Source organism: Chlorocebus sabaeus, chromosome 7 (genome assembly GCF_047675955.1).
Source record: "Chlorocebus sabaeus isolate Y175 chromosome 7, mChlSab1.0.hap1, whole genome shotgun sequence".
Classification (NCBI taxonomy): Eukaryota; Metazoa; Chordata; class Mammalia; order Primates; family Cercopithecidae; genus Chlorocebus; species Chlorocebus sabaeus.
This window is the reverse complement of record NC_132910.1, coordinates 3760653-3772866: the sequence shown is the minus strand read 5'-3', so window position 1 is coordinate 3772866 and position 12214 is coordinate 3760653. Positions and strand designations below refer to the sequence as shown.

Sequence of the window (12214 nt, the reverse complement as noted above, 5' to 3'; positions counted from 1 at the left end):
GGAAAGTGGTCATGAAAACAATCAAAGGTTACTCATAAGGGGAAAAAAATAGGATGCTTTCCTCAAGAACAAAAAATAAAGCCAGTCGTTAATCCAGCTATTTGATTCAGAGATAAAAGAAAATATAAGTACTTGTTAAACTTTTAGTCTCCCTGCTGTTAACCCTTATTGCATCTAAGATAGTCAAATATACAGTTTTAGAATTCTATTTTGCATTTTATCTTCTTTTGAAATCAACTTTAATCACAATGAAAATTGAGAAACAATGTTCACAACAGAATTCAGCATGTGTTAATATATATTTATATAACTCTACATAGCTTTGCATCAATATAAAGTAACAAAGGTTACAAAAACTTGAATAAGAAATATAAACCTTAATTTTACAAATTGTTTTTTGACATAGCCTATGTTTAAATTGTAGACCTCTAGAATTTGCAATGCTGTTTTTTACTACTAATCTCACGAGCACAGTAATCAGTGAGAAATTTTAATGTCACTATATTCCACTTGATTAACTACAGTTTTGTTGACATTAAACAATGTTAACCATATCCCAACATAATTTTGTCTCAGAGGTATTCTCTAAGAGCATTCTTGGTGAATAATGTATTTGATAATCTATTTTTGAAATATGTGTCACCATTTATGTTTCCTAATGATCTGATAGTTGTATATAATACTACCAGTAAGTCATTCCTAGAAAGATGACTATTTCAAAAATGGTTGATTATTTATTTATCTACTAGTATAATCAATACATGAACATTGTAGAAACAATAAAAACCTGTAAATATGTAGATGGCCTTTCTCCATCACTCCCCATTGTTTTATCCTTTGTTGTATTTTTACACAGGCAATTGTTGAATCAATGAATGAAAGAAGAAAATTTATTTTTAAATTTTCTATACTGTGACAAATTAATATTCAATACACTTACCTAAACTCTTTTTTTTCCCCCCTTTGAGACTGAGTTTTGCTTTTGTTGCCCAGATTGGAGTGCAATGGTGCGATCTCGGCTCACTACAACTTCTGCTTCCTGGGTTCAAGCAATTCTTCTGCCCTCAGCCTCCCGAGTACCTGAGATTACAGGTGCCCACCACCACACCCAGCTGATTTATTTATTTATTTATTTATTTATTTGTATTTTTAGTATAGACAAGGTTTCACTATGTTGGGCAGGATGATCTCGAACTACTGACCTCAGGCAACCCACCCACCTCAGCCTTTCAAAGTGCTGGAATTACAGGCGTGAGCCACCACGCCTGGCCCTAAACTCTTTTATCTACGCATATATATATGGTGAGGAGAACCATTTATTCTCCCTGTCTTTTCCAATGCCCTAGCTTGGGCAAGTTCTTAGGTATTGTAAAGTAAGATTTTGTACTTCCTACCATATCTTTTACTCTTCCAGAAAAAAAGAAGGAGTGATGTCTGTGAGTTTAGAAAAGCCATTGAGTAAGTCGTGTGGCTCAGTCCTTCTCTTCTTTTTTGGGATCTTCATGCCTGCATTTTTTACATGTTCATTTCTATCCCTACATCCATAGGACCAACATTTCTGGGTCAGGGTCTCCAACCCATTTCTCAGAGGCTGGTTTGGGTTCCCATCTATCTTTATCTCCTCTTTTAGAACTCAGGTTGTCCTAAGGTGTGTATGACATTCAGATCCAGCCAGTAGAAAAATCATAGATGAATGAGGCGGAAGTAGCAGGAAGACTCATGGTGGCTACATATGTAAGCCACATACTCCAGCCCAGTTTTAGAAATTACAAGCTTTTTCAGCTTCCATCTGTATGACTCTTTCATCAATAACTCACTTGCTTGTGAATTCAGAAAAGAGGAAAAGAGTTTATTACAACCTTGAGACCTGACCTCAATAGCTATTATGGCAAAATGTTTAAAAGTATCTCTAAGAGACTCATAGAACAAGAGGAAATCAAGAAAATATGGGGAATGTGATGCATATATGTTTTTATTTTTTAACCTGAAATTTAAACATAAATTTTATACTACAGTGCCAAATGTTTGCTAAGAATCTTTAAAAACTGTATTTGATATATGTGTCTTATCTTTTTCATATTACCTTAATAGTATAGGTGTTATGTTGAGTTACTAGCCATAAGCACACATGATTTCTCTGTTAGCACACTGCAGTCACTACTGAAAATCTATAGCTTAAGTCTTTGTAACACTTTCAAATGTCCTATGACTTCATCTTTTAATGCTGTTCAACTCAGTTAAGCTAATATTAGACTATATGGCAGTATCTAAGCTGTGTAAACTATTTGGCAGCAGCAGAACATGAATAGAGAGCTCCCTGTACACTTCTAGCATCCATAATTATGACTGCAGAATCAATTGTCATTGATTTATACATAAAATTGCAACATACTCTTCTACAAATTGGATAATTGCAGTTGCTAAAGTGAAAAAAAAAAAAAAAGAAAGAAAGAAACTGAAGACTTTTTTTTTATTCTGTTAGTCTTACCTTTTCAAAATACTTGATTTCATACTCCAGGATGATTCCATTGGGGCGATCTGGCTCTTGCCAAGACAAAGAGATGCTGTTTTTTGCAATCTTTCCTTTTTTCACATTGGTGACTGGAGACGGAGCTGCAAAATAGTTTACATAAGGAGCAGTGTGATTAATGAGGCCCTAAAAGTAAGCCTGTTATGTGTTTTACATATATTTAATTTTCAGAATGTAGCACTATAAAAAATACCCAATTAAATTTTAATTTATCTATATAACATTTAAAGATTGTGAAGATTTTTTTACAAATATAAATCAGCTAAATATCCTCAGGATTTTTTCATGATAAAACTGTAGTCTATATTTTTTCTAAGTAGTTTAGAAACATAAATTATTTTATTTTATATTTTATAGAATAAAGATACTTCTGATTATTTTACATATCTTCTACATTTCTAAAATGTATGAGCTCTGTATGACATATCCCATTATGCTAATAGATACATGCTTATATTACTGCATTTGTACAACACAAACTCTCTTTTATAATTTATTACTTTTGAAATTACATGAATCCTAAAATCATTAATAAATGTATATATTAAACATGGGCAGGTTCCTTAAGAAACATGCCACCAAAGATATGGTACACTTTAAAATAATAGCAAATAAAATAAACTTTTTTAAATTTTCATTTTTCTCAAATATTTCCTTAGAAATCATAATCACTTCTGGTGATCATCACAATTTGATATACCGTCTATGAAACCACTACTTGTCTAATGAAAATAGGACTCATATATCTGTTCTTTCGGATATGTCTGGATATTTTGAGTTTGAAAAACATCTGAATAAGTCAAAATTCTTTTTATCAATCTGCTGATATTTGTATAGACAACATGTCTAAAAGACATGGCAACATAAAAGAGTAAGATATGGGCTCCCTAGTTCACTGTAGTGTTTATTGGAAAGTGCTAACACTACTGAAATAGAAACAACAGACGATTAAGGAAGACAGTGAATTTTTGAATATATTTTGTTCAATAGTGAATATCCGTATGAATTATCTTGAATCATGAATTAAACTCAGTTTCCCAGTATCACTGCATATGTATTGCATAACACAACAGTAAAAAACCCAAAGAAAGACTAAGTCTTCAGAGTTCTTCACTCACTCTACTATAGTGAAATCATTTTTTTTTATATTTAACTATTTCTCATAGATAGCTGTCAGTTTTTACTTAATAAATTGATGGTATTACCACCTTGCTATTCATAAATTCTTTAATAATATGCTCCATGAAGGCAGGAATTGGTTTAGTTTAGTTCACTGCTACATTTCCAAGATGAGAAAATTGTTTAGCATATAGAAATTTAATGAATATTTGTTGATTGAATTGATGGATGGATGAATGAATGGCAAATACATATATAATTAAATATCATTCAAACCTGAATTTATCTCATCATAGGATAATATTAGTTTGAAATGTGCACTTAATTTTAAAACTTAATCAATTCTTCACTAAAATAATCATTTGTGGGTAAAGACAACAAATAAATACCAACACAGACACAATCAGCCTAAAGTGCAATACTTTGTTATTTACTTGCATTCATCAAAGTAAAGCATAAACTATTTCACTTTCAAACACTTAAGTTAACAAATGCCAGTCTAGTTCAGTGGCTAAGAATGTGCTTTAAAATACTGGTTTAGAATGAGGGGAGAAGACCATTTCTGAGCTCAGAGTAGGTCAGGGATAATTTTCTTTGTGACAAGAGCATCTTTGCATCTTCTGGGTAAAGCTGATGACAGCTCCTGGGGACATAATGATGATGCACAAATTGTGAATGGCAGCAATCCTACACCACTGCAAGTATCATGCACATTAAAATAACTGTAACCAGGTTTGTCAGCATCAAGGAGCATGCTCAATTTATCTTATTTGTCTCCCTTGCTGATACCTTTTGCTCATTCTCTGCCTGCTCAAACTTTTAAGTCTGGTATCAAATGAAAATGATGACTTAGAGCATTTATGCTTGTAAAATTTTTATGGGTGATGTCAAATCATAAAACTATCACTGTCCCTGTATAAGGATAGAAAAAAAATACCAAAGAAATCAAGTTGTGAAGAGTACAAAATAATTTCTAAAACTTCTGAGTTGTAGCTTTCAGATATGTGGAAATATTCCAAATTCTTCCCATATTATAGCGTCTGTGTTAGAACTAACTTTGTATACTAGTATGATATGCAAGATGGAGATTCTTCAGGCTACTGCAGTTCTCATTATGAACTAATTGTTTTGTCTGTTTCAAATTTTTAAAGTTTGAAATTTATATAGAAATTTTTTATAGAAAAATAAGATAACAGAGTTTCCACATAATTTACATCTAGTATCGCCTATTAGAAACATACCATATTAATACATTATATCTGTCACAATTAACGAACCAATACTGATAGATTATTATTAATTAAAGTCCACAGTTTATTCAGATTCCCATAGTCTTTAATTAATGTCCTTTTTCTGTCCTGAGATTCCATCCAGCAAACCATATTAATTTAGTCATCATGTTTTCTTAGGCTCCTTTTTGTTATAGCAGTTTTTCAAAGTTTCCTTGATTTGGTGACCTTGACACTTTTGGAGCACACTGGCCAGGTATTTTGTAAACTGTCTCTCAGTTGGGATTAATATTTTTTCATGATTAAAACAGGGTTATGGGGTTTTTGGGGGATGACCACGAAAGTAAATTGCCAATCCTATTACATTATATTGAGGGTACACACTACCAACGTATCATCGCCATTATGTTAACCTTGATTTCCCGAATGATGTAGTGTTTACTGTTTCTCCACTATAACATTGTTTTTTCCCCAGCATTCAATATTGTACTTTTTGGAAGAAAGTCACTATTTGCAGCCCACATTTAAGGATTGGGAATTTATGATTCACTTTCTTGATAGTGGAATATCTACTTAAATCATTAGAAATTCTTCTGCAGGAGAAATTTGTCTATTTTTCTTCATTTTTAAATTTATGTAATTATTTGCATCAGTATGACATGGATATTTTTACTCCTTTGTATATAGTTGTATACTTTATTTTATTACTGAATTTGCTAATGCTTTGGCCATTGGAAGCTCTTTCAGAGCTCCTATGTCTCTTTGATATACCCGTATCATTATGGGCTTGTCTGTTTGTTATTTCTGCATTATTTTCTTACCTTCTGGGACTAAAAGACCAGATACTCTATGCTCATCTTGCTTATTCACTGCTCCAGTCCTAGAGTCATTCATTTCTGTAAGGAGCACTGGTTTCCTTTATTAGAAAAGGCATTAGAAACTAGGAAATGGGTGTTGAGTGTGTTTCTTGCCACTGATATGCCATTGCTTTTAAGCCCTCTTACTGACAGGACAAGGACATAAATGTGTATATTAACTTGTGTATATCTATACATATTCCTATACATAACTACCTATATCTATATTAACCTAAAGATGCATATATACTGATGTTGCCAACTCTAATAATTATTACATAAATAATTCTAGCTTCCACACCTTACTTATCTGTAAACTCCCACTCTAATGGCTGGCCCCACCATCAGCCATCCACTGAACTTGATTATTCAGTTCCAGTACCTATGTCTAGGATGTACTGAATTGTTCAGAATTGCTCATCTGTGTCTGTTTGACTTATCTATAATGATATAATGTAGAAATCTCTAATATCCCAATGACACAAACAGTGATATATAAAATCCTGCCATCGGTTGTATAAAACAATATATCTTCCTTACTTTTCAGATATTGAAATCTAGTTTAAGGCACAGTGTTCCAAGATGGAAAGGCCTGCCATGGCACAGATAGCTTGAAGTCTGATAGAATTGACTTCAAGTATTTTGGCAGCCAGCCATTTCTATGCAATTCTGTTAGTTAACTTTTATAAATGTACTTTCAATCTTTATAATAGGAACAATAATATAAATTCATATTTTTTAAGGTTGGCATCTTATTCTTCAGGTACAATGTCAGGTACAGGGTGGGTGCCAAATAAATACTATTTGTAATAATATCATTTGTAAAATATTAGAAAATTGTTTAAGAAGATTTCAATGATGAACTTTCCACAATTCTTTAACTGTTTCATCCTTTATCAGTCAAAATTATTTGTAGCTTCTTCACTGAACTTGGCACTGCTTTAAATGCTCGATGAGATCCAAAGGCAAAGTGCTTACACAGATAAGATGCTTTGTTTTCTGCATCCAAGGCTTTCATGACTCTACATTAATAAAAGGTTATGAGTAAATTTCCTTGATTTTATTCATTTTATTAATTAAAATGCCAGGCTTTCAAATGCTGATTAAAACATCGATAGTTACACTTAGTATAGAACAATGTCTTCCTTACTCTTTAAAACAAAGTGAACGTGATGAAAACATGAACCTCATTTGTGTCAAATGGAATAAGAAAATACCATTCATGCATCCCTATAGCCAATACTTTTTGTGTAGGGAATAAATTACAAATAGAATCAAGTATTGGTTACTTGTATTTAAAACAATAAATAAATAAAACTCTATGTATTTGATGTATATACCCATATTAAGTCTTAAAGACTAGAGAGAGGTAAATAAAACAAAATTGAAATCTTTTCAGTCTATGACAGTCCATGAATGGGTTAAAAACTTCATCAGATGACACTTTTTAAACTTTCCAGCAGAAGTCCCTACATATCAGTAATGTATTAGTTCATTTAAACACAAGATTTAAAAATACACGTGTTTTACATTTGATTCTATAGATTAAAATTTGGCCAAATGAACTGTCAGTATCTGACAGCTGGAAGCCCCTACTTCTCACTGCTATGCACACTTTATCATATTAAAGTACTTCTTATTAATGAAGCAGGTCTAGGCCACTACAGTTTTCCAAAACAACACAGAGTATTAGGCTTCTCTCCAGAAAATTCTGACTCTGTAGGTCAAAGTGAGACCAAAGATTCTGTATATTCAGTAAAGACTCTGGTGGAATCATTTTGTCAGTAAATTTCAGGAAATAATTAAGGCAAACCATACTAGGATTAATTCTTCTTTTTAAAAATTATTATTATTACTTTTTTAAAAAGAATTATTATTAATACTTCTTTTATAAAATGTTAAACTTAGAAAGCTGAGGCTGGAAGTTAGATCAGTATTGAGGTTTACTGAACTGCTGTCTTGAACCTGTGGCTCACCATTGCCTGTTATCCTAATCTTTGTTAGCAACTTTGCCTTTCTCTGAGGATTATTTCTGCTTATATTTGGTATTTTCCTGACCCTTTAGTATTTCTTGGTAATTTGATTTGTTTGCTCATTCATACCTAATTTGGTTTAGTCTGCTGATAATCTATAAAGTTAGAAAACTCTTATATCTGGTTCACTGTTGTTTGCTTAGTCCTTAGAAGACTTTTCTGACAACTTCGTAAAATATACAACTGCATCTACCCTCGTTGAAGACACCATGATTTTTCTCCTAATTGGATTACTTCTTTATACCTTCCTGACCTTCAGGAAGTTTTTCTAAGAAGAGCCAGTGTGTTATTGTTCATGCTATAATTTGGTCACGTCACTACTCTGCCTTATGGATTACTAGGTCACACATGCTCTATCCTCTGCCTAAATTTCTAAAGTCATCAATTCCACTATCTCTTGTTCTCTTTCATGGATATGACCTTCTACATGTTTCTTGAGCACTTGAAATTTGTCCTGCCTCAGACCCTTTACACTTGCATTTCTTTTAGTTTAGAATGTCCTTCCTTATCTTCATCTAAATTGCTCTACACTTTATTTAGGCCTTTAAAAAATGTCATATTTCCAGAATTAACTTCCTGACTGATTGACCATTCATTAATTTCTTATTTTTCTTTATAATGGCACTGCTTGAAATTATATGCTTATTTCTTTACTTGTGAATTGTCTTATATTCTACAGGAATATAGCCTCCATGATGGGAAATACTTTTACTGTCTTATTTATTGATATATCTCATGTGCCTTGAAAATTCCTGGAGCATAGAATGGCATTTAATGTTTCTAATATGCATAACTTATTTTTCTGGGATTTAAAGCTAATAAAGAATATATAGCACATGATCCTACTTTATAGTTGTTAAATTGAATCAATTATCACATGGATCATTCTAGTCTCCTCACTTTACTTATCTGTAACCTCCTGCTCCAAGAGTGGATCTCACCACCTGTCATCCAGTTACTTAATTGTTTAATTTCAGTATAAATGTCTTCAAAGCAATACATTTTTTATTTGTTTTTGGCACAGCATAGTATAGGCAGAACTATATTTGAATCTAGTATATATTGAATATGTATCTGACATATGAATATGACAAGGAATAATAAAATGAATAAGCAATATTATTAAAGAATTTCAAGGAAATCCAGAGACTTCTGGAGCAAAGAATAAATAAATAATTAGAAGTCAAGTGACTACCATCCCTAACTCTTTGTATAAAATAAGAGCTACCGGAAAAAAAAAAAGTCAAAGAATATATATGTACATATACCCACACATAACTTCATATTTATGTAGACAATTATATGTATATGTATGCTTAATAATTATAAAACTTGAATGTATTCATTTTTTTTTTTTCACATGAAGTCTTGCTATGTCTCCTAGGCTAGAGTACAGTGGTGAGATCTCCGCTCACTGCAATCTCTGCCTCCCGGGTTCAAGCGATTCTCCTGCCTCAGCCTCCCGAGTAGCTGGGGTTACAGGTGCCCGCCACTGTGCCGGCTAATTTTTGTATTTTTAGTAGAGATGGGGTTTCATCATCTTGGCCACGCTGGTCTCGACTCCTGACCTCGTGATCCACCCACCTTGGCCACCCAAAGTGCTGGGATTACAGGTGTGAGTCACTGCGCCTGACTTGAGTGTATTTTTAAGATAAAATGTATTATTTCAGGAAAGAACAGACTTTTGAAATGATGAAAGATGAAGTACAGTTTTAAATCTATGTGTCTTATGACTCTCTTCATAAGACTTTCCATTCTTTCACTTCTTCACAAAGGTGGAAAAGGGAAGAGGGAAAAATAGGAAGACAAGCCCTAGCTAATCTAAAAACCTAAGCTATAGTTATAGAATTTCCAGAGAAACATGGAAAATTGCAAAACCTACAGCCAATGAATTTATCTTTAGTTTATATTTTTCTAAGATGAAATAGTATTGGCATTAGCATAGTGAATGCATCTTTTATTTTTATGTCTGTCTTTCAGTATTTAGCTGAATAATAGTATAATACTGTCTATACTGAATTTCAGTATAACACTGTCTTTCAGTATTTATCCTTACTATGTATATGATCATGTAACAATTTAAATTAACTGCCTCCCACAGACTACATATATATGTATGTATATATTTTTAAATGAAATGCAGATGTAGATAAATCCATATTTTATTTTATATATACATATATACACACCACATACACATACAAACATCTCTAAGAGAATCATGTACATCTTTTGCAGCTGGTTTAATAAAGCTACATATAGTGATTACTTTGCTATCTTTGTTTTGGGATACATATTAGCATTTGAATGTAAGAAAATGAGTAACTAGATTTCCTAATGTAAATGAGAATTGTAGTTATTGAATTATGAACTTATTCAAAATTATTAACAAAAAGTAAGACAGATATATTATAACATACACACTCACAAATGTGTAATATTATACACTTTATATTTTTATAATACATAATATAAATTTTGTATACTTACATACTTAGTATATCCTTCTTACTGTGTTGTCATTTGATACTATTGGACCAGGAAAAGAAACTAACAGTGCATTCTCAACACACTTAGTACCAACCATTTTCTGTACTAAAGAAAGAAGGTATTTTAAAGGTTTCTTTCTCAAATAAAAATTCAATCTGCTCACTCAGACAAAAACCTACAATCACTCCATCTTAAAAGCCTGCAACTGAATCTTTTGATATATGACCTCAGTGAAGTTTTGAAACGACCATTTTACCAAAACCTGGCCTTAAATGACATTAGTTCTAGAGAGAGGATATCTATTTTAATAAAAAGAATTTATAAACTAAAATGTACCATTCAGTAGAGTTTGTTTTTTTCAAATACTTGAAAATCAGAAAATAGTAAAAATTAGTTGCTTCCAGCAGGAAGTGAAAATAACTTAATTGCTAAGAAATAATTTCTGATGTGATTATACTTTATACTTCAAAGCATATTCTTTAAATATTGTTTTGAAGTCACATTCACATTGATGTAAATGTGAAAAGAAAATGACAATAATAAAAATAGAAAACTACATCACTGGCATTCATAATCAGTGTTCTCTAAAATAACAGTGCAAATTACAAAAAAAATATTAAATGCAACAAGGTGTATAATGACAATATGCCTCCTTCTGAATAGCAAAATTAATCTCACACCAAATAAATTATCATAGAATTTGTTTTCCATTCATTACTTGTTATTACCCTATAATATAATTCTTAATACACAGAGACTTAAGTGTCAATGATTATTTGATCTTAATAACCACAATCCCCATTGTATGAGAAACAGAATTTAAATAATTTTTACAGTATTATATTAGAATAAAATGAGGCTATATCTAGCAGATAGCATGGTGTATTTGGAAAACTTTGATCAACTCACTATTACTCAGTTATACTATATTCAAGATAATATAGTCCCATATGCAATTTTCAATAATGTTTTATCAGTATTAAACTTCCATTGTGGAATACTGCAGTTTGTTTTACAGAAAATTAAGTCATAATTAGCTCAGAAACAAATTTTTATAGCTTATATTTAACAATAAAAACTTAGTCTCCTCTTATAAATCCGTATTAAATAAGGTTTTGGTAACCACAGATTAAGTCATTAATGGTAACAAGGCTGTAAAGTGTAAACTCTAATTCAATTGCTAATTATTTCAAAATTTTCACAATTTAAACCAATCTCACCAAGCATTTTTAAAAGCAAAACAAACACATCATAAATGTAGAGAACCTACTCATTTTCCTTTCTCACTTCTCATTGATCTTAGTCTTGTATAGCCAAATGAACAACAGGAATCATTTAATTCACTAGGAATTGTGATAATAAATTATTTATCTATCAATTGTTTAAAGAAACGAATTGAATTTCTATTATACTATTAAAATTCAGGACCACTACATGTTCTCTGCCTAAATATATTCTCACTGAGACCATCTGACATGATTTCTTCAAAATCTGAAATTATGCCAGTAGACACAAAAAAATAAACTTTCTGGCTACAGAATGACTGGGAGACCTGAGCAGTGTTTATCAGCAGCTCTCATAAACATCCCAATCACAATATCTTTAAATAGCATCATTTCTAAAAGCAACATGACAGGCTGGAACTAGAAAAAATACAGGATTAATGATTGCAGTTGGTCAACCTTTTAAAGTCCAGAAAAAAAGCCAAATCACAGCATTTTGCTCCACACTAGTAATGTTACCAGATATTTAATTTTTAAGCCATGGGACTAATGTTAGTGAATCAAATCACACATTCTTCAGTTGTGGGAAATATCTGCTGCTGAAGTCACTTGTAAGGCCATGTTTCACTCCAACAGATCACGTAGAGAAATTTCTAACGCTGACAAAACATATCATTATATATCTATCATCGTAAGTTTAAATGGCATAAAACCCACATTTTTTGTTCCACTG

At 31.7% G+C, this 12214-nt stretch overlaps 1 protein-coding gene across 6 annotated transcripts in view; it reads right to left on the bottom strand.

The window, feature by feature from the left end:
- EPHA5 (EPH receptor A5) overlaps positions 1-12214 on the bottom strand; it is a 288516-nt gene that overhangs the window by 109284 nt on the left and 167018 nt on the right. For all 6 annotated transcript variants that reach the window (XM_073017325.1, XM_073017327.1, XM_073017326.1 and 3 more), the window contains one exon: positions 2489-2613. In XM_073017325.1, coding sequence (XP_072873426.1) covers positions 2489-2613 — 125 coding nt within the window. The remainder of the gene's footprint in view (positions 1-2488; positions 2614-12214) is intronic.